This window comes from Dinoponera quadriceps, unplaced genomic scaffold (genome assembly GCF_001313825.1).
Source record: "Dinoponera quadriceps isolate SergipeBrazil2010 unplaced genomic scaffold, ASM131382v1 scaffold316, whole genome shotgun sequence".
Taxonomy (NCBI): Eukaryota; Metazoa; Arthropoda; class Insecta; order Hymenoptera; family Formicidae; genus Dinoponera; species Dinoponera quadriceps.
The window spans coordinates 651,881-676,153 of NW_014554530.1; the positions used below are offsets into that span (position 1 = coordinate 651,881).

Consider the following 24,273-nt stretch of genomic DNA (forward strand, 5'->3'; position numbering starts at 1 on the left):
GTAAAACGAGAGAATCACGTGTGGACAGGAAAAGGTCGGGAAAGGACAAAAGGAAGATGAGAAGAGGGATGCGTAAAGTGAAATCCATCGGAGGATCGCAAGTGGAGGGGCGCGAAATGATATTGAAGTTTGCTCGTCTTGGTCAAACTAGATTGCGCTTCTTCTTTCCTTTAGAGTGTGAAACAAGCGTACAACTTGGCGTTGAAGGGAAAAGGAACGCGGTTCCAGTGCAACGCTGGTTCAGCTAGAATGAATAAACGTATGCGCTGAGAAAATAGAGCGGCTGGATCGATAAAATCGGTCACCTCATTCAAAGAAATATAGTGCACGCTGAACAAATTTTACGCGCTGGCACAACGATATCTTACGTCGATACGATTGTTGACTAAATCGCTTTAGTTCGGAGAACCAAACTTGAGTTCCCAGAACCAAAACATTTGTTCGGCCATATCCAAGCGAGAATTTCGTTCGAATCGGCTAAATGAGTTTCTCAGTGTAACAACTCGCGTAATCTGCGCGCGCTCGTATAAAGTCAATGATTCCTAATGTTAGACGTTATTAATATTACACGTAGAGAGGCGAGAAGAGGGGAGGTTATCAAAATCAATCTTCGAAGAGTGCGGGGAATCTAACCTTTCGCTTGTTAACTCGCGCGCTTACGGGAAACACGAAAATCGCAATTACGCTGAGCGAACGTATTCTAATAACTCATACCGGGGATGATACGGGGAGGGGAGGACACGTAGAAGTCCTATCATCGACATCCTATCGCCGCGAATACAGGAGTGCAACACGCGAGCCGAGGGTAATTATTTGCCCGCGGTAGCCGGCTTTATGCGACCTTTTACCGCGTTGTACACATACACACGCGTGTGCAAGCGGTAACACATGTAGAGACGTGATACGTGACGCGAGGATATCGTCGGCGAAATAAAGCTTCGGTTCTCCGTTGTTTCTTTGAAACAAATTCCACTCAAATAAATCGAAATATTCAATGTAAAGAAAGCCTTTTCCCTGTGTATTATAGAATTGATTGAAGTTAACGAGAAGATGATAAATAATTAAGATATGAAACGATGTCGACTCGAGGATCCACCTGGTCGGATCGCGTTTTCACGTCGAGTACTGGTTAGACAGCGCGAATCATTTTATCCCCCGCGATAGGTTCGGGGCGGAGGCGGATAGCCTTAAACGCGTTCGCTCTCTCTAAATGGCTCAATTTGTTGCCCTCGTTGGTGCAGACGGTGCGGATCGTTTAGTGCTCCTCCGGAGTGGGCAATTTTCAAGAGCCAGATCGAAGTAGGGCACGAAAACGATCGGGCACGATAATACGGCCGTTAAACCGACCCAATTGCGGCAAATTACCGTCGTTGATTCGACAAACACGGGGATCGGGAATACTCGACGACGAGGTCTCGCTTTTTCGGCAGTCACGGCCGGAGAGCGAAAGCATTTATTAATAACAATTACAGAGAGCAGAGAGAGAGAGAGAGAGAGAGAGAGGAGCAGGGAGGACGAAAACGAAAACGACGGTGCTCTCTCGCGAAAGGAGGTCCTACCGTCACCGTTGTCGTTGTCGTTGACGTCGACGGTGGCGACAGCGAAAGTTCCAGATGTCTACCGCTCGTCTACACGGAATATACGCGCGCGCTACGTCGCGTTTTAACCAAATTAAGTTAGCTGCGACGCTCGCGTATAAATTATTCCTATAAAACGCAGTCACTCCTCCACTTTCTCCGCGTACGAAAGATCGTACGCGTTCACGGGAAGATCCCCGAGCGCAAAAAATCCGTAACTCCTTCACGCTTGATCGCAGCAGCGTCGTGGAGAGAAGCGCGCGTTTCACAGGACGAAAATTCGAGACTGCGGCTCCGAAGCGGAGTCCCGCACTTTTCATTCTCGGCGTGGATGAACTCTTCTTCCCGCGCGTGTCGGGCTTTTATTTTCCCGACGTGAGGCAATTTTACTCTCTCGTGCGCAGAAAACGTACACATCTTATCATCATATTACATACAATCAATTATATTTCTATACGTCTGACAAATATTTGCCAAGGAATATTGGTGTATTTTACTTGGCTTGAGTAAATCTCATTTGAACAGCGGCACTTCCTTACGGTGAGCAACACCGAGAGTTCCTCCTTCAGCTTATTGCACGTTTCAAGAGCGATCGACGCGGAAAATGCGAGCGTTTTACGCGCTTACGCAATCCGCGAGGTTTCCTATGCACCGGATTACATTATCGCGAGGGAGGAGGCGGACTCGTCACGACTTGCTCGCGAGGAATGCCCGTTCATTCAGTCACGGACAATGTTACGTGTCACTTCCTCGTGCCGATCATTCGGACGTTTCGCAAGGCACCGTTCGGTGCCTATGCGAATGATTTCACGGGAGCATCAGCAGCGCCGGAGGGGGCCGCCTTTTGCTTTCGTAAGGCCTTCGATTCGGTAGATCATTACGTTTCACGTGTACACGCCTCATCACGGCCAGCTTTCACCCGGTAAACGCATACACGTCGGTCAGTGCTTTCCATTCGGAGTGCAAGGTCGGCGTGCAAGCCAAAATCCCTCCACGGCGCGCTCCGACGAGCGATTTCAATTTCCGACGAATAAAGAGGAAGATCGGAAGAAAGAGGTGCCTGTTACACGATGTTTTTAGCGAGTTGAACCTCAGCGTTTCATATTGTGCCTTTCTTTTTCGCGAAGAAGCAGAACTACATTGGTCTTAACTCCGCACGCTTATTTTTCAATCCTTAATTCGCTATATTCCAGCCCCTCAGATCGTCCAACTTTGCCGTCTTGTTATTTTCATTGTAATCGATATTTTTCAGCTTGCAATGCCGGGAATTGGAAATACAAAGTCTAAATAAGATGTTTATGATATCAGGTGGAAAAAATGATTCGGGTTTAAGCTAAAATTATTATTATGAGGAAAAGGGTATTTCCGGAGAAAATTTTCAAATGTTCTGCAAGTGCGATTTGAGGGAAAGTAATGTTCATTCTTTGTAGCGGACAACTCATATTTTAATGGAAAAAAAAATATAGTATGCCACGTGAAGAGCAGAAAATCGAAAAACTTTCAGCAGTCCATTGGAGCAATTAACTATCGCGCCTCCCATCTCTGTGTATTATCGTGTCACGGCACGCACTCTATTTCGATGTCTGAGAAACGATCTTACCTAATACGTTACGAGCGCCGTGTAGGCGCACGTGGTGAAGGTGAGAGCGATTTAGCGGGCGCGGTCTAAAACAGGCGAATAAAATTACCCGGCTCGCACGAAGATCAATGGGCCTTGGTACGTGAACTAGGTCAATGTGATAATAAAATAGTGAGACATACCGACGGCAGAAAATCAACCGCCTTTGCGAACTTGGCGATTCTTCACCGGCGAGATACCGAGCCGCGAATATTTTCCGCTCGATGCGTTTCGATTAATCTCAATTTGGTGGCCTCAAATGCCTTTTCAACGGCCCATCAATCGTCAGGGATCGCGAGATCGAGGTGCGACCCCACTAAAATTAGCCGCACCGACGCGTCTGTAGTTTTTCGTTCTCATGATTTCTAAGTTACTACCTCTCTGGATCTCCGTGACATGTTTTTACCGTGACATCTAAGTGTCTCGAAGTCTAAGTCTTGTCACGTTTGATTTCCACCGGTTCAATTATTTTCATCGCTTTTCGACGTGTTTATATTTACACATAAAATACAATAGTCTACGTCTACGCATACACATTGTAAACTATATATATCATTTATGTGTAGGCAATAAGTGATCTATGAATTGTTATGGCTGGTCTTTTTCTTACATTTCGTAAGTCTTATTTTTATATATTGTTTCAGTTCAAAGCTCGCAGATAAATCTGAATGATAACATTTGTATATTGACAGCACGTGTACATCCTTCATATGGCTGCACAAATATTTTAATATGCGTAAAGTGAATTCTAACAAATTGAATTGTATCAGGCTCTTGAGATATATAATCAAATGAAAACATAGAAACTGTAACAGCCGAATGTAGGTTATTGATACGAATAAATTAATATGGAAGAACAATACGTTTGACAGTGTTATCGCACACGAATCTGCAAGACTTTTGCACGTATTACAACGTACGCGGGGAATCCCCTTCCTTCCGCGTCAAACCGACGTTGCATCCCAATTATTAAATCAAATACCCAATTAATAATTGTGTTCGCGCGTTAATTGGATTTATTCGCACTGACAACCCACGCTCGGCTCTTATAAGCCTTCTATGTTGTCGTTGGATTATATTTAACTTGATATGATTAATTTAATATGACCTATTAAATATCGGCGAAATTATTTGGTTTAAACATAACGGTACATTTTCCGTATTTTACGATGCCGCGAAAAATCAATTGTGCCTATTGGAAGCACGACCTAAGGAAACATTGCCTCTTTTCCCGTTAAAACGGGAATTTGAATGATAAAATCTGTCAGTTACTCGCACGTATACATATCGACTTTTCAATGTTTTAATATAAAATATCTTCATAATTAACATCAAAATTAGATACGTGGACTACTTTATAGTTCGAACTAATTTAGACTAATAATTTATCCTTTCTTCTTGCACCGTGCTTTTTACATTTTACAATATTTTCCGCAGATTGCATTGTCTATACGTGAAAGAAGCCCGTGTAAACATCACGTGGATGATAATCATCCGCGTGAACGTGATCTCAAAATTTGCGGCGCAATCCTGAAATGTTCACACATCGGCCGAGTTTAGCGCTCGATTCCATGTAAATAAACGTTTCGTGACATTTCACGATGATTGAAGCGAATTTCATGCGATAATGCAGGCAGATAAATTTCTTCGATTAAAACCGGTCGGCATAAGACCAGGTAAAATCGGTGAGCGAGATTTTATCTCGATGCTACATACATTACATTAAGCACACGAAGCACTCGACGAAAGCAGCTGCTCGGCCGAAAAGACCGGCGTCTAATCGACCTCGCGGCTTCCCGCGAGTCACCGTGGCTACAAATTTGGCGAGACTTTCGCGCGTCAACCCGGCCGACCGGGTGCTTCTCGCACGTATCCGCACGTATACCGAACGCGAGCGCGTATAAAACGCGCTTTCTCCCCATCTAAGGACATTTGCTTGAAAAGCGCTCGCGCGTTCTTTTTCTCCCGCGGGCCCCCGTTTTGCACCGGAGAGTCGTCGCGCGGAATGAATTTTCTATTTATTAAACATACAACATTCCCGTTCAGCGCGATCAGAAGCGGCTACGAGCTGTGTGTGTCTCTCGGCTTCCGGTGAGAGCCGCTCGCCACTTGTCGCAGCTGCCGGCGTGCCGGCACGCACGTGCGAGAGCCCTTTATGGGCGTGAAAGTCGTCGATCACCGAGAGCGGAGTCCTGAGCGATCCTGGAGATCCGGTACGATCCTATCGATCAATGTTGTTTTTCTCCTCTCCTCGCCGCACCGAGCTTTTCAGCATAAACAAAGCCGCCTCTTTGCGCGGGATAATATTTTACTAGACAACTTGGAAGGTCGTCCTCTCGTCAGCGAGAGCGGATTTCGGCCGAGAGCGAAGCGCGAGAGTGAAAAATTCCGCTCGGAGTCCGCTTCGAGATAAACGACGAGCAAATTGTCGTCGCTCGCCGTTGTTTGCTCGCACCTCTGAGCTGCTTAAGACGCGAGAAGCTCACACGAATCGTTCTCTCCGTTAAGGAACCATCTGTTCCAATAAGAATCCGGAGGGGGGGGAAATTTATCTTTCGTATTAATCGATCGACACCGCGCGCTCCGAGAGATATCTTTCACAAACGAGGAAGAGACGCGCCCCGCCGTATTACGATTTAAGATTCTCCAGCCGGTCCAGCGCGATCTATTATTCGCGGCTCCTCAAAACCGAGATCGACGCGATCGATACGCGAGTCGACGCAGAGACAGGATCGTGCCGCGACCTCGCGGCTTTGTCGATACGCTGAGAGCGCGCGAACGACACCGGGATTCCTCCGTCGGTTCGTATAATTGATTCAGGCTTTCGTCGAAATGCTTTTAGCTCCCCGATCTGCGCTTCCCGCTCCGAGAGCGCGCGACCCAATAATACCTCCTACTCAGAGATTCACACAGAGATTGATCTTTACGATCGGCCGCCGGGCCCGCCGTAGATTCGCCGCGCGCTTATTTCGGAACGGCTGAATTTAATCCACGTGGCGCGCGTATATATTTCGTGATAGCGAGGAAGCCGGCGAGAGAGGCGCGAGGGATCGTAGGTCATCGCACTCTGACAGCTTATTCACGGACGCGGCGTGTGTGTGCGTGTGAAATAAAATATGTGTGGGAGTCGGAAGAGGAGATGAAGGAGCGCTTTTAAGTTACAATTTGTAAGGTAAGCTTGCCTGTCCGCGAAACGGTCCGGTTACGAAGAGCGATGCTGCGTCGTCTCTCTCTCTCTCTTTGTATGTCGCTGCGATAACTTACGTATATGGTAATAATAAATTACGTAACAATAAAGCAATACAGGATTGAAGCCAATCAATAATATGATAATAAATACGAGAATTTGTGGAGCACCGAAATGATCAGTGCGCACCGTCCGTGGAAGGTGTTGTTGCGACAATATTCGATTGCGTAGTTCCACGCGCGCTTCCCGAGGTAATTAACCGCGAATTTATCCCTGTCACGCGACAACCGTTAATTGCTATTCCGACGGTTCGCCCGCCCTTCCACCAGATAGTCGTAAAAATAGCACGAACGCTCTCGTCCCGCGCATAGCAATGACCATATGTGCAAACGTATCATAAGAAACAATACGCGGCTCAAATCACGCGACACGTCGTTGCGACACGGCGGATCGCCAGTGGGAATATCGATGAGGGACGGTCATGCCCGATAAGTATGGATCTTCAATTATTTTTACCTTAACTGTACTGATCCGAGCCTTAACTTAAACATTCGAATTTTGTTTATGTGTCTTGTGTTTCCAACGTGAAAAAAATCATTTATTTATATCTGATTAACGTAATTCGTAAAAATTTTTTTCTCGTATCGCATCTCTGAATTTTCCTACGTTAGTAAGCTGGGAACGCTAAGGATGCGGAGGCGTACGTGACGATGCGGCGAGAACTCATGGAGTTCGTAGAGTTATGAAGGCGCAACCGTCTTTCCATTCAAATCGCCCCGTCGTAACTATAAATTTCTAAAAAATCCATGTCATCTAAAATTCCCTTCAACTGACCCTCTCTGATCCGGTCTGGCATTTCCTTTCGACATCTTTGAATCTCATTCTTTGAGGGATCTAGTTGAAAGATACGACGAGCGTTCCCCGGGAAAGAGGACTTTTGAATGCGTAAAACCCAAAGAAAACGGGAGAAAATTGCCATGGAGAAGCCAACGTAGCATATAAATGTAACAGAAACGAATCCTTCCTCCCCATTTTTTATCCAATTTGAATTTTCCCCTTCCGTTTATAATCCGTGAAAACGACAATTAAACGTGCGATGTGAAGGTCGGTCCTTAATATTCAGCCGTCGTTAATTGCACCGGACGATATGAAAATCCGGCCCGAGGGAAATGCAATCCGTCAACCCTCGCCGTATCTCGGTCGCAGCGCGTGCATCCGGCAACTCAGTCGCGATTCGATCTTGTGTACTCACGCTTTTGCTGTGGCTCGTGCTGTGATGATGCGCGTGATGCGTGTCGAGTTTCATATTAGCGCAGCGATTGAGGGCGTGCAGGCGCCGGAAGAGGCTCTGCAGCGAGTCGGCCTCGAGGAAAGGGTGGTCCTTAGCCACGCCGGAAACGTCTATCGGAAACTGATAGTCTGAAACGTGAGAATAAGAAAAACTATCGTTAGCTCTAACGGGGCTCGCGTTCGATACACATTCGAGACGGAGCTTGCAATACCTATCCATCTATCGCACGTGCTTATTCATGCAAATGAAAAGTGCATCGCGTTGCACTCGATAACGCGTAAAAACATCCGCCGTTTCGCCGCCCGCCCGCCGCGTTCGTTCGCTCCGTGGCGGAGTATTCAGGATCATTTGATTATCGAATGGACCGAACCGCGCACAAGTGTACGCCGGGAATGCAGCCAACCCGTGTCCACTTAGCCCGCGGGCATTAATCTCCTCGTAAACCCGACGGGCCCATCAAATGTTGACCGCGCCGTCCCCGTCTAGTTTCTTTATTTTTCTTTTTTTTCGCCGGACAATAGCTATCGTTTAAATTCAATTAAGGGGGTTAAAACGCGCGCTTCACTTTTACGTCCCCGTACGCTCGCCCACGATGCCCGATCGGAGCCCACAGCGGTTTCTTTCACGATCATTCCGATCGCGCAAAAAGCGCGATTTCACGAGATTCGTCGGGAAATAAAGAGGAGATTACATCGGGTGACGATTAAACGTGGCGTAAAAACAGCTGGGGGAATACGCGTTGAAAATGCCTCTCGTAATATCATGCATGAATAACTTACCATGCATGAAAACTGTTGAAGGTCATACGGCTTCGTAATATCGCGGGCGAACATCGTGAGCGATGTCGTTAGCGTTGACGGTTGTCAAAAGCCATTCACCGGTTCACGTTTAATAATTTTCGTTACGTACCGTACGATAAAGCAATGCAAGTTTATTTCTGATTATAAACACGCGAGGCTCATTCTGTGCGTAACAAAGCCGCCATAATAACAGACATTCGCGAATCGGATATTCCGCAGGAATTTTGTCTCGTGTTTTCACAATGGCCACGTTCAGCGGAACGTTTAATTCGCAATTGTTGACCAGTTTTCCGAGCTGAGATTGGATTATTCCTTTAGATCTACTAGAATAATTCGATGTTAGCACAGGACACTTCCAACAGTTGCAAAATAAACGTTCTGTTGAGCACGGCTAATCGTTATGAAAAAAAGAACGAGAGAGAGAGAGAGAGAGAGAGAGAGGGAAGGAGGGAGAGAGAAATTCATATGCCCCGAAAATCAAAATTATATTTTCGATGGTCGATTTTTTTTTGTTCGCCCCTCTCTCTCTCTCTCTCTCTGAGCTACCTATAATTTCGTCATAAATATATCGCGGCGCTCGTAAAAGTTCGGGAGGTTTCTGTCACGACTTGCGCAACGCTGGCCTAGATCTCTTAAACCAGATCTCGGATCTATGATCTTTAGCCGGACCCCAGGATCGTCTGCCTCCAAGTGGAGTTATCCTCTAATATAATTGCCGCAAATGTTGGCTGCGCTAAAAATTGACGGCCAACAATTTTCATGCATAGCAAATGTACTACGAGAGAAATTTCCAGCGCGTATTTCCAGCTATTTTCACGTCATATTTAATTACCGGCCGGTGTGATCCCCCCTTTATTTTCCGACGAATTTTGTGAAATCGCATAAAGCGCTTTTGTACGCGAAATGATCATGAAACAACATCCCGAATTGCTGCGGGCTTCGATCGGGTAGCGTAGAGCGAACGTACGGGGACCGTAGACGTAAAAATGAAACGCGCACTTTAACCCTCTTAATTGAATTTAAACGATAGTTATTGTCCGATGGGAAAAAAAAGAAAGAAAATAGACGGAGATTGGCCGCGCGACGAGGACGCACGGTCAACATTTGATGGGCCCGGCGTCGGGTTTACGATGAGATTAATGCTAAAAATCTACAAAAATACATAGGAAAAGTGTTAGATTCAAGTAAACAATTACTCCGGTACTCAGCAAATTTTTATTTCGATTAAGTAAATTTTACTTGGATCAGGTGAATATTTTACTCGGATCTAGTAAATACCACTTGAATCACTCGGATATTACTCAAGGTGATATTTACTTGACCCAAGTAAAAATTCGTCAAGGAGCATGAAAGTAATTATTTACTTGAATCCGGCACTTTTATCCCGCGTACGCTTACGTGTTACAGTCCTAGATACCATTATGCGCTTAATTCGCGCCTAATATGCGCCGGTTCATCCATCAGGCGGGACACGTGGGACGACGGGAGACCGTTGTCGCGAAGATTCTTTACGCAGATTGAGATCTCCCACGGACGCGAGGCGGCTAATTAAAACAAATACCACCGATCACGCGGACTATGAGCGTCGCGTACAACAGCCACGATTCGTTTTCACTTATTAAAGCATGCGTAAAGGTAATTAATGAGCGCGAGCGTCCACCGATGTTACCTGATAGCGGATAAATTGGCCAGTTATCGGTTTTATGTACCGACGTTATACACTGCCTCTTCTTCCAGACGCATAAACGGTGCGCGCGTACGCGCCGTTAATACTTCCTGGCGCTACGAAACTACGGAGTTTTTTGCGTCACCGTGCCGTCGAGTACGGTAAACCGCCGGAGTACCATGTTCAGCGCGAAACAGCTATTAAGCGGCGTGGCAATTTTCATTCCAGATTTATATTATCGTCCGCCGCACGCACGACTCGCGCGACTCGGTGTTACAGCTTTCGTCGTGTCCGAAAGGCGCTGTTGGGAAATTTACCCCCTTCTACAAAATGTGCGTGTTATCAAATATCCCGAACGAAACGCAGAGACCTCTTTCCCTTTGTACGATGTGTCCGATTGTTAGTTTTATTATCCGATGAAGTTACCGATGAAGCTGCCGATGAAACCCAATCGGAAAATTAGTCTTTCGTATATCCGTTGTAATTTTCATCGTACAAAGGCACGACTCGATCGGATGTTTGTTATTTTTTGATTATCCGATCAGATATTTTTCCCGGTATTGTGCGTGGCGAGGATTCTCGCGACAAAGTGTATACGCTTGCGTAAACGTTATTCGACGAAGAGCGCGATCTGATTCATCGCGCGCGCATTTCGTATGTCTCAGAGCGTGTGTTTCGCTAAATGCGCGCTCAATTCCGCTCGCATCAATCCTCGGGGAATCAATACGCTCGGTGTGTGAGCTCTCGCGCGCGCTCCGCTTTTACGACCGCTACGGATAGATCAACGTTAACAACCGGCGATTAGAGAGCTTCCTGGATACATTATTACTAAACGTCTTACTGGGAAATCCCATGGCGCGCGCGGCGTCGCGCTCGGCGCTGACAAATCAATTGGCGCGCGGCTGCCTTTCGATTTCACTCATCTGCATAACGAAGTCGTCGATAAATATCGATCCGACCGCTGAAGAAAGAACACGCGTTCGTGCGCGCTGATAAATGCCGCATCTCGCTGGATTAACCGTTCCGCTTTTGTCGAAGAGAGCGCATCCACTCTCCCCCTTCGATTTTTCGCTAAACGGCCGCGCCTTTCTCTCTACCGTCGTCGGAACGAAAATAAATCGATTTCACGGACACGGGATTGGAATATTCGCGGGCCGTTGTATCGGAGCGAGACACAAAAATTCACTCGGCCGGGACGACTTGATAAATCTATCCGGCGGCGCGGTGTGATCGATCGGATCACGTCCTTAATTTATCACGCCGATCGTCAGACACGACACCCACATTCGCGCCGTCGGAATTCCACGAAGGATGCGCGCGGCCGACCTGGATATCCTCCCCGTGGCCGGGGCGCGCGACGACCCCGCGATAAAATCCCGCCCGCGATGCGGCCGCACGTGTGTATGTGTGCGTGCGTGCACGCGAGTCGCGTGGTTCTCGTACGTATTCGACGGCCGGTATCGGTATCGTATTTATATCGTGCCTTGCGCCAACCGACTCGGGTTCAACTGGGTCAATTAGCTACTATTCATAGTGTGCTTCGATCGCGAGAGCTCGCCTGAGTTATGATCAATCGTGCACTTTATACGTGGTTATACGCCGACACACGCGTGCACGCATGCATTCGTACTTGTGCGCGCGTGCGCATTTATCGTGCGCGTACGAGGGTGTCTTCGCATGCCGACGCACGTGTACGTTTGCACGCGCGCGTGCATAAACTCGTGCATGCGCCGGATTTATCGATAAATTCAAGCTGTTAATGTGATTCGAGATACACTGTGTGTGTGTGTGTGTGTGTAAAAGAACGACGTCTTGAAGAGAGGGATGGCCGTTTGCATTAAAGTAAGCTTCACGCCAAAAATAATGGTACGTCAGATTCACGTACGTTGCGAACGTACTTAGGAAAATAACTTACAAGACAATCCCAAATAACAATCAGGGTGAGAGATTTGATCTACATTCACCTTCGATTTTCTACAAGTGTGACGAATATTAATTGCACATTCGCTACACGGGAAATATCGTAGTAAAAATTACCACGGCGTGACGTAAGATTTTGTAACGCCAAACGATACCGGACTAAAATGATGGCGTATGCTGTAATCTCTAATGATGATGCATACCACGTGTACACATCGATGAAAATTACAACATCGGAAGTCCGTGGTTCCTTCTCCCCGCATTTGGCATCTGGGTCGTTGCGTTTCTCAGGACATGTTCGCAGGCTGCGCCGGTGGACCGAGCGGCTCGCGAATTAAATTAAACTTTTATGAGACCGACGCTCTCGCGTGTGCGCGCTCTCCCACGCGAGCGCGCAAAAAGTGAAAGTCCAAGCCGTCTCGCGTAAGTCACCTCCTCCTAGTATCCTAATTGCCCGCGTCGGCATTATATAATTATCGATAGCACCGCGCTGTTAGCGTTAGATAATTGGAGTGAATGTTGATATAACGCGCGGCAGGAATATATCGAACGGCCGATCGTCCTTAACCCTTAATAATCGAGCCGGCGTGAACGCGCCAAGTCACGTAAGTTGCGCCTTTTTGCCCCACGCGCGATTTTTCTCAGGTCGGAAAGCTCGAATTATGACGCATTAACACGTTCGCTACCGGTCGTGTATATTTACTCTCGCGGTGACACGCTCGGATCTTACGACAGACCGGCGCAATCCGCTCAATGACGTCGTCCTGTTCGACCTGCAAAACCTCGATTCGCCACGATTCGGCCGGCGCGGATTTAAAAATCGATCGAATTGTCTGCCCTCCTCCCTCGTAGTCGCCTTGTTCCGACGTTTCCCAGCTTCTTACGAACATAAATGAGTCTTCTTTTCACTGTTTAATTTTCTAAGATATCTCGGAAACGACATCATTGCCTGACTGTGTTTTTGCACTTCCTTCTTTTTCGAATGCCGCTGGCCGTCTCGAGGTATTTTAAAGAATAGCAAAGTTACCTGTCTGACGGATATTAAAAATGTAATCCCGGGCCCTCCGAGGCACAAGCGATCGGAAAGGATGCAACAGGTAAAGGGAAGGAGGCAAAAGGCACAACAGGTATTTGAAAGGAGGAAACAAGCACAAATAATGCCCTTTCGGACGCGGTTAGTCAGCTCTTAGGCAAACCCAGAGGGTTACAAGAAGACTTCAGTGGATTTTGAGAACATACTTAATTCGGCGCGCTGAGGTAGAAGCGATACGAATAACACCGTCTTTTGAATGACGTCACAATGGATTTTATATCTTCCACTCGATCGCTGGTTTGCAAATCTCCCTCGTGTTTTTGTCCCCCGGAGTACGAAGGAAGGAAAGGCAAACGGACACAAAGGAGGCATGGGAAAGAAACTGTGTTCAAAACAGTACATTCGGGCATCTGGTTCGCATTACGGTAAGGACGTCAGCTGTTCGCGCCGCAAACTGTTCGGGGGTGTAAACGCGACTTTGCGGTTACGGCAATTCGCCGTTCCGCGCGCCAGCTCTCCGTGTCATTCCTCTTCCCGCTTTTGGCATGTGGGTCGCTGCATCGCCCGTTGCAATGTCTCCTGTCCAACTGCATTGCGCGGCGACATGTTTATGGGAGCCTCGACCCGAGCAACGGTCAGCTCTACTGACTCACCGTGCGAAGCCTAACGTCGTTTGAGAATCGCGTTTCTATCGAGTCAAGTACAACGGCTCTCCGGTCAACAAATCGAATAGAACGCGCGTCTCTCCCTCTTTTCTCTCTCTCTCTCTCTCTCTCTATGTTCGCCGGTATCATAACGATTAAATCTGATTAAACGTTGAATACGCACAAGTCAGTCGTGAGAACTAAGGATGTATTATCCATAAGTCAAAATATTTATATTAATAATGTAAGATGAAAGAAATTATGAAAAAAATTACAAATTGATCTACATTGAATCTAAAAGTGACACCAAAAGTTTGACAATAATTCAGAGCCTGGATCAAGTTATTCCATTTTAAAGAAGATTGTAAGGAAAAGGTTGTGAGTTTGATAAGAGTTCGATGAAACTTGCACTGCGTATATATTAAAATATTATCTAACTCATAGCTTGTGCGGTTAAAAAAAGATTGACCACTCGAAAGTTGGGATGTTTGTAACTAAAGTTGACACCTTTTATACGTGTTCTTTAAGAGATTAGCCTGCTATTTTTAATTTCTATCATTAGTATCTTCCGTGGAGATAAAATTTGGATGAAAAACTATCATGATATTAAAGATTAATATGCAGATACTATATACAAATTTTCAGAATTATTGGCCACCTTGTTTTGAAAGTACAGCGCTGTAACATTTATTACTTAGGTAGTGAAGCAAATGTATAGGAACGTAATTTTGCTTGACAAATGCTAAGTTTATGAATAGTCGGCTTGATGCGCCGCTGAAAATAATGAACACTAATGGGCAGTATATCCTTAAGGCTACATTTCGACTCCCTTAGCGACGTGCCGTGCTGGAATCATTGGGAGGACGCGAGCCTCGCGTTGTAAACTTTTCCACCGATGTCTCTGTCCGTCTCCGAACGCCTAATTAAAGGCCTCATGGATTATTGATGAGTCGACGCGTTGGATTTTACGGCGATTTGTTGAGGCGTTTGACGAGCTAATGGCTATTTCCCTCGCGCGGCCAACGCGTGTCCCGCGAAGTTATTATTAGCGACTAATGAAAGAAATGGTTAACTTTGAGCTACGATATGGGCAACATTTAAATCACGATTGCCCTCGGAGCCGAGTCTTCCCGTCGCGAATAAATCGCAAACTCTCGCACCGTCTGCGCGAACGCGCGGGCCGATTGAGATGCGCTCTCGAAATTTTCGGAATGAAATCTCACTCGAAAAGTAAAATGACGGCCGAATCGCTGAGATCCGAGTGATCCTCCACTCCGAAACGTTCGAAGTGAATATTCGCGCCCGAAACTGAGCGAGAGTCTGTCGTACATTCCGCCGTCACGGGAAACAAATTCACTCTGATCACCGATCGATTGAAACGTTCGCTCGTAAGGAGTCAGAATCCACACCGAGCTGTGAACATTCACTCTTACGATTTCTAGCCGCAGTATTTTCACTATCGCTTCGAGTGAAAATACCGCCACTTTTTACTTGTTCCCAGTGAAACCGCGCCGCAAAAAACTTAGAGAGTATAACGTGATTGAAGTTGGAATTTTGTCAACTCCGCCACTTTCGCATTCATAACAATCGTCCTTTTCCCCGGAGGACTCTCCGACATATTCCGACGTCGGTTAATTCACGTCAGGCGGCGGGCCTTACAGACATTAACAGTACGTATCTTAGGGAAGAATCGACTTTTCCAAACTGCAAGAAACAGCCGCGGCTTTTAACGGTGGAATACGCGCCGGAAGTAAACGAAAACCGGATTAGCGAAAAGTGAGACAGCGTCTTATCTACGTAAGCTCAGAAATTCCTGGCGGCGCCGTAACGTCAACAGCGATGAAAATGCAGTCCTTGACACTGCATGGGATTCCTTGACGGGCGAACTCTGGTGTCTGGCCGCCGCGACAACGCCGAGGAAACGCCAACGGCGATCAGTTACGGTCTGTGTTCGTCATTGCGAAACCGATGACAAATCCGCCGAGTTCGCAATGACAAACACGAGTAAAACACAATCGGGCGCGTGCGATCGGCCGGCGAGCGCGCGATTGCACCATCGCGACGGCTCTCGGCGCTAAAAATTATTGCCCCCCCCCCTCCCTCCCACCCAATCGTAATCCGATTGTCGTACGACACGCTCGCGAATACGATTTGTTTACGACCGATCACTGGACTGAAACGACGCACTGACACTGACGCGTTTCCTTCGCGAAATTTGACTTTCTCGAGTCGCGTTACGCGACTACGCGATTCCGGGCCGCGATTAAACGGCGCAATTCGAGATTCAACTGCGCTTCTCGCGAGTTCGTCAGCGACGTTCTTCGAACGAACGTCGTAGTTGAAGTTCGCGGTGGAAAACGACACGGTAGATTGCGGAAATTGCGACGTAATTCGAATAAGCTATCGAATGCTATCGTGTAGGAATCGTACGTATTCGAGACCTGCATTGGGGACCGACGTGGTGCCGATTCTGATATACACATTTCACGATTTACAGTGCCGGTGGCTTAATGAGAAAGCGACAGATGTCATTAACGCGGAACTTAAATAGCTTTGTGATAAGCAGTTGTCCGACAAGCGGAAGAAACGAGTTCGATCCCAGTGTTTTCGTATGACGTTATAAATGAACGTCTGCAGGTGCAAACAAGCATCTCCGGCTGTTTTTTCTGATTTTTCCTTCTACAGTATGTTGCATCAATAGTTGTATGAACGACTGTACAGTAATAATAATCATTATTGGAAGTCGGTGAATAATAAAAAATTTTGTGGTAAAACATTTCATATGTCTGCATAAATTTTGGTGTTGATTTAACGCAAAGTGAAAAGTAACACAAATATTATGCCAACAATTAACGCAATATTGATACGTCAATCGACACTGAAATGAAAAAGTATTATTTTAACACACACGTATGTTGAGTGTCGACTCAACGCTAAATATTGAGATAACACAAACGCAATATGTTAAATTAACGGATATACAACTTAACACGGAAATTTTAACAAGGACCGATTTTAACCCAAGTACAAAATCTTCTTTATTATTTACAGTTACAACATCGTTTTTCCAGTCTTGGCTCGTTGCTATCGTTCCAGTATTCCGCCAGTATGAAATTACTATCGGTATCTAGTATCGAAAAATCAATTAGTACCTCGCCAACAATTATTTCCCACTTGTGCGGCGCGAGTGAGTTTACGTGGTTTAACTGCATTCCGCTTTAACGAGGCTGTTTAATCTTGCCTTATTACGCGCTAGCTTATGCAGATGAGTTATCGAGCGGCACTCTGAGAGGCTTAAATTGCGAGGCTGCATTGAAAATTCGTCAATTATGTCGTAACGCCGTCATAACGGCCGCATCCACAGTTTACCGAGATATTAGATTTGCAAATGTCATTATGCGACGTCGTACGCTAAATGTCATTGTGCGCCTCCCCTCCCCCGTTTACTGCGTAAACCTTCCCATAACGAAGTATCATTCCATTAACGCACAAATGTGATATAACAACGCAGCCGAATGAAAAAGCAAACACTGATGATCGAATATATCCGCCGTGAAGCCAGAAGAGCCGAGATAAATGTCCGCCGTGGGTTTGCCGAATTACGTGATCGACGGTTCAACATTTTTTTCAATTTGCGTTCTTACTTCTGTTTTAAGATTTATTTTATTCCTTACGACTTACGTTACTTCTATTTGAAGACTTGATATAGCCTGAAGTAGACTTAACGTAGAATTAAAATCTCATCGTCGGGATATGATGGAAAAACTCAAGGCTCGTGAACGAACGGCGAACTTTCCGATCCACGTTCGGGTCCCTCGTCAAATGAAACGACTGTTGTTCTTTCCGAAGAACTTCCCGTTACCTTTCTTCCACCCTTGTAAACCCCCCCCTCTCTCTCGACTTTCGTCGACCTTTCTATTTGACTTGTCCTATTCCTCGGGTCTTTCTTTAAATCTCCGGTCCCAAACACGAGACGGTTCGTCGTCGACGGTTCAACCGTGAGTTCGAATCTTCGTTCGGGAATCCTCGACCACGTCCAATCGAGTAACTTTTCCCACGAGCGCGCCGGCGGATTCGTGTAAAACTGGATCCGTCTAGCAGTATCCGAGTGTCCGACGTGAATTTTGATACGCGTTTACGTAATAGCCGCGCGCGAGAAGAGACTCGGATCGCGGCTCGGTGGTATCGATATACGGAAGGATCTTTCTCTCTCCTTTTCTCGCAGGATCACCGATGCCGATACTAACGAAGGACGGACCGTCATTTTTACTCGCAGCCGTACTATAATTACGCCCACGGCGGCATGACATAAGATCGTCCTTTTAGATACGGATGACTTCACTCACTCGACGATTACTGCGTCGCGGGCAAACTAATTATCGCTATTTTTGCGCGATCCGTCCGTGCCCCGTTGCGGCAACGCGCGCTCCAAGATCGGCGGCCGTTTTCCACTCCCACGTGAAAACGCGGGCGCGGCCGTTCTTTCCCGCGATTTTTCCGCGTCGAGCATCGCTTCGTCGAGCCGCGCACGGAAAAAAAGCACCCGCAGCTAAAAACTAAGTCCGGTGACCGAATCTCTGTTGTTTCGTAGCTGATTTTTAGTCGTGGAAGCTCACACCGAGAAACCCAATTACACTGAGAAGAAAAGCACTGAAAACTTTATTTATGAAATATAAAGTTTGTTTCCGCAGAAATGAGGCTTACTTCTGAGAAATAAAGTTTCTTTCACAGAAATATCCCACAAATAGATGTTTAACTTTTTTTCTCAGCGTAGTTAATTTAAACAAAACGCTTGCTTGGTTATGAGCGAGCAAATGCTTTAGTTGTGAGAACCAACAAATCGAGCCCTTTCTATTTCCGTCTCATAGAATCAAATTTCAGCTTCGTTTGAGTCGATTAAATGACGAGCGATGAACGCAAGTCGCGGACGCGGTTCTCGCGGTTTCTGCGAGACGTTGCTCCGAATTACCGCCGATTCGTCGCGCGCACATCGGAAGTGAAAGACAACAACGAGCGCCGGTAATATCGACTCGGTTTCCTCTCTCTTGCCGCGCGTTCAGCTCCGCGTATCTCGATTCTCTCGAGCTCTATTTATCTTGTACGAGGTACGTACGTACGTCAATAATCGACAATCAAACAACCGTATTTGGCATTAAACGTGTATTGACAGTATGAATCGTTATATCGGGACACACACACACACACATATACGAGTACACGTAGAAAACCAAATAGATATTAATGGAGAAGAAGCGATATTCGGTCGCGTGTGAAACTTAAATATCGGCGTCGAGCAGAGCGAGAGGAGCAGGATGCGAAACAAGCGCGGATCCGGCGAGCGATAGCGGGGATGGAGGGGGGAGAGAGAGGGGGAGAAAATCCGCAATCTGCATAATGAAATCATAATAATTCCGCGGAATATTACGCCGCGTCGCCGCGTTCGCGCGAGTGGAGTTAACGGGATCTAATGGAACATTTCATTCCGCCGAGCGCGCGGCGAGAGAGAGAGAGGGGACGGCGCGGTCTCGGAGCGCGCGAGGATCGCGCTTGCGAAATTCGCGGATTTAACCGTGTGCAGGCCCGGGCGGTTAGCGCGAGATTTTCACCACGGGCGGGCGATCCCGAAACGCGTTGCGACACCGTTGCCCGATGGAGCGTGCAGCTCTAACGAGACGCCGAGAGCACACACGGAGATAAGATAAAGGCTGTAAAAGCGCTCGCCCGGGCGGAATAAATCGCAAAAATCAAGCGATCGTGGGAGAGCGATCGCCGGCCGCTTGTTTACCTTTCATGTCTCCACCGCGGCACTGTCGGCACATTCGTGGCTGGGCGACCCGGCGACCTCCTCCCGACGGCCACCTCGACGGTGAGGCCGAAATGTTCTCACTGTCGCACCGACGTGACGAGGAATCCGGCGCGACTCATGGCGCTCGTGTCAACCCGCCGCGGATCCCCCGGCTTCCGCCCGCAACTCGGAGGTGCCCGCTTTAACGCGATCCACGCGCAGATCCGGCGATCGATCTCAGCTCACCAGCGAGTCCCCTTCGGGAAGCTGCGATCGACTTCCGAGCGGTCCTCCCGGCCGATCCGCCGGCTACAAATCGACACGCGCGTGTCGATATCCGTTCAATGCGCGTCGAACGCTTCATCGAGCCGGGGGAGCTCCGGCCGATCGGTCCTCGACATCCGTCACGCGCGCCGGAAACGAGAGTTTCACACAACCGGCATCGTGTTCTCCTTCTAAGGACGAGTTTCGCCGACTAACGTCCAACCGGTCGCCCACGAGGAGCTCTTTCAAACGGTCGTACACTCGCTGTCTCACTTCCGTCACCTTCTCGTGGTACGAAACTTCCCGGTCACCTCAGAAGTGCCGGAAGCGGCCGGTACACTCGCGATCGTCGACGGCCGGTCATTTGCTAGTCCGGTTCTCGGCGAATGTGATAGCGCGCGCGCTAAGTGATAAATGGAATCGGAGCGCGTGCACCACGGTGCAACTCTCGGAGGGTGGCGCGCGACCGGAACGAACGCAGTGACTGTTACGCCGGTCGGCTCTGCACTAGCGGTCGTCGGCGCGTAGCAGCGGTATAGAAGAGAGGCTCGGCCGCACGAAGAGAACAACTCTACCGAGCCGTGGCGGAGAGGGAAGAAGACGGTGGTGGTGCGCGGCGTGGACGAGGTGGCGAGGGAGAGAGGAAGGAGGAGAAGTCGTATCCGAGGGGCAGCTGTTCCTGAGGAGAGGGAGAGTGGCCGGGCGTACGAATGCACGGGAGAAATGTGTGCGAGAGGCACGGGAGTGTTCGCGCGTGAGAGGGAGGAGGAGAAGAGGCGAGGGGGAGATGCAACCGATGCATTTCACGGGTGCATGCCCTGCACTCGACTTCGCTCCGCGGTCGGGTATAGTGTGCTTGCGAGAACGGGTGCGGATGCACGATGCAGTGACCGATGTTGAGTTAATGTCGCCGTATCGCATGTCGGACGCTGCTTGTATTCTTTGCGAACCGCTCCGTTTATCGAGGAGACGTCTTAATTTCGCGGCTTTCGCCGGGCGCGCTCTCCCCGCGAGAGTTACGAGTCCGGCGAGAAGCGAATAGTTGCGAGAGCTCGAACAGCCTTTCGGGCAACGCCGGGAGAAATCCTGTTCGTAGAGGAGTTGAAGAAACTTTCTGACGATATAATGATAATTAATTATCGGAGGTCACTGTGGCAAAAAGTCTTTCACTTTCAAATCGGCATCCTTCTCGTCACTCTCTTTCCGTCCGCCGAAAACAAGTCCGCGCATAGAGCAAGTGGAAGCCCGCGATCGTTGTATTGAAGGAGTCGTTGTTGATGGGACGGAGACGCTCGTCATTCCCGAGTGAATTTCCGCCACGATGTCATTATTTCAGCGAACGTATCTCGTATTGTATCGGACGTACATCTTGCGATACGCAACAAGTATCGATAAACCGTAATCCTCCCCCCCTCGACCCCGTGAGTTGAGGGAAAGTGACGTATAAATAACGCAACGTATCTCCGAATACAAAGCGAAAGCGGGAAAATCCCCTAGCGTCGAAAGCTAAAAGGGGTGACAAGCCCGAACGCGCGTGGCTTACGATCGCCCGAAATACACGTCTAATTTTCGCGCCGCGACGCACCGCGTCTTTCCCGCTCGCTAACGCTTGTAGAAAACAAATGCGAGGAGGAGTTCCTGTACCGAGAAAGCTCTCAACGACAGGATAGCCGTTGTTTCTTCAAAACGCTTACTGGGTCACACAAGAAGGCCCCCTAAAGAAAAATCCTTTTTACTCCCACCGTGATTTTGTGCCTCGTTTGAGCGACAGTTCTTCAACGTCCCGTCTGGACACTTTCTCGGATATAGCACGGATCTTGACTAGAATATCCAAAGTCGTCCCAGAATAGATTACCGCGACACCAATTGGAAATTACACTCACTTCATTTTCTCTTTTCTTTCTGTATATACTTCGTCCAATCGCAGCACAAAATGGAAACTAGAAAAAAATCTCTAGGAACACGTTGGACAAATAGGATCTGTTTGTTTCTCACTTAGAATCGTTCGAAACATCTCACACTTCTAACCAGAAAACCCACGTAGATCTTTCAATTAGAATCCATAATTATCATAGGAAATCTGGCCTCCCAATTGGATCCCCGGAAATCTTCCACGCGAAATGTTACGTGTTAACGAGAACGCGAGAATTACAATACCGGGTATAAAGCGCGGCGAGTCACGAGTTCCCAGACGACGCGGCGGAAGAATTCGGTGCCAAGTTCATCGCGCGACGCCATGTTGAAATTGAAATTTTACTCGCTGGTAATATACAAGTACGCGATTTGTAAGACACTTCGTTACGGTATCCGACAGCGATTAATCGCATCATCCCTCTTTTCGAAGCACACGACGAACGCTACTTATCCATTATCCATTGTTACGGCCGAGCCGGAGTGACTTTAACGCGCGTAGAGGCATGCGTTCGCGCGCGTTGCTCGCGAATTCACCGGCGTTACGGGGGGAACGAGGCGACGCCGAACGGCTCGCACGACGCGGTGTGCAACGAGGAGGCGCACCGACTTCCCCGATGTATTCTGTGTGCTCGTTACACGGAAACCCATGGCAGATTCAATCGCGCCGGTGGAAGAGAGAGAGCGAGATCGGCACTCTGAAGCGGCGTTGATCGCGTCCGCGCGAATTTCTCGCTCCATCAGCCGGAGAGCGAGCCAGAAGCGGTCAGGAGTCGGCAGGCCGCGCGAAGACAGATACCCCGTAGCGGAAAGTGCAACATCCATGCATCCTTTCTCATCTGCCGAGGGATCCGTCCGGCGACTATTTGCGGCCCACCAACGACGACCGGGGGGAAATGAGGGATGCGAGAGGCGCCTTCGTGGAAGCGACAGCGGCGTTTTCGTGCCCGCAGAAACTGTGTCTTCGTGTCATCTGTCCGTTCTACGTTTCCAACTCGCGAGCACGGGAGGTTTACGTTTCATTTTCTGCCGGCGGCGCGGGACGCCAGCGGGAGAGAGATCTCGGAAGCGCGCTTAGCGGGAATTTTCATTCTATTACTGGAGAACGCCGGTATGTGGAGCCGGCCCGTATTATTTCGCGCGTGTCACGATAGTTTTACCGCGGATTATTTATACGGGCCGCTGCCCCTCTGGCGACGTAACCAGAATCCAGCGATGCGCATATCCCTCTCTCGGCGCTTTCGCGAATCCGCCGCCGGCTTAACCCTGACAGCAACAAGTTAGGCCTGCGACGGCCCTGCAACTCGTTTCCTTTCGCTCACGCGTTTTGTGCAAGACGCTTTACTCCACTCCTACTCCTCTATTAGTCAAAAAAAAGTAAAAATTGGATCAATGTGTCCACTGTTATTAGCAACCTGACCCAATGAGACAACTGGTTTACCGACGGCAATCTCAGTCTACAAAGACGGTAAATAAAAATTGGTAATAAATTTAACAGATATAAGTGATTGAAAGAAATATAAAAAAACCACGATTTTTAGAAGGTTTCTTTCGTGACGTAGGCGTGAGAGACATATGGTGATACCTCAGCGTCAAGATCGCGAGCGTTACTTTTAGGTTTAATCTTAGAGTGGCAGCACGTATTTAAATGCAACACGAGCGGTCGCCATGGATGACAGATGTCCTTTAAATTGACATTTTTAATAAGAAAATTGCCTCAGAAAGTAATCATATTGCTTTGTATATAAATAACAATCGAGAAGGTTTTTATTTAAAACAATATCGAAGTCATTTTTATTTCTCAATTTAAGGACAGGAACGAATTAGGAGCAGATCACGAGAAGATCAACACTGTTTGAAAATGATCTGTTCGAACACAGCATTTTATCATCTTCGAAGCAAGTATTACATACACATAACTGCAATTAGACAAGTCTAATTCATGTATCTTCGCCGCGATATTCTGGTTTGTTGCACTTTCTGCCGCAGGGAAAATTCGTCCAATAGACGAGAGCGCAGTCTCTGATTGGCGAATACACGGATATTTTTCAGAAAATGTGCTTTTAGTGCGCACGGATGACACCTGTGCGCGACTACAGGGTTAAGGCTGCAGCTGAATCTTCTTACGGACGGATCTTCTTCTTCGCGCCACGGAAATGAACGAAGATCCGAAGGTCCTTTTGCGCGCATCGAAGGGTCTGGCTAGTTCGCGTCTCCGATCCAGCGGGATCGATCGTACCCAAATGTCGCGGCTGAGAACTGAGATTACTCGCCCGACGTGCACTCGCGCCTCCTCAAAGGCGGCGTTCGGTCACGCGCGCGAAATCCACCCCCGCGGATCTCCCGGCCCACCTACGAAGATCGGCCAACAAAGACGGAGGGATTCGTGGAAACGTCGGCGCGTACGCATTAAGACTGCCCGCGTCTTTGTGTCCCTCCGCGGGTCCGGCTATATTCATCGATTCCATTAAAACGGTAATTTCGCACCGCGACCGCCGTCATCCTCGTCGTCGTCGCAGTTGCTGTCGCCCGAGAGGGCCTTTGTGCGCCGCAGGAGCGAAGACGATGACGGGGGGG

The 24,273-nt window shown here is 48.1% G+C and overlaps 1 protein-coding gene across 4 annotated transcripts in view; it reads right to left on the bottom strand.

Annotated features, from left to right (window-relative positions):
- Positions 1-24,273, bottom strand: part of LOC106751861 — a 253,863-nt gene that overhangs the window by 19,737 nt on the left and 209,853 nt on the right. For all 4 annotated transcript variants that reach the window (XM_014633068.1, XM_014633067.1, XM_014633066.1 and 1 more), the window contains exon 10: positions 7,635-7,801. In XM_014633068.1, coding sequence (XP_014488554.1) covers positions 7,635-7,801 — 167 coding nt within the window. The remainder of the gene's footprint in view (positions 1-7,634; positions 7,802-24,273) is intronic.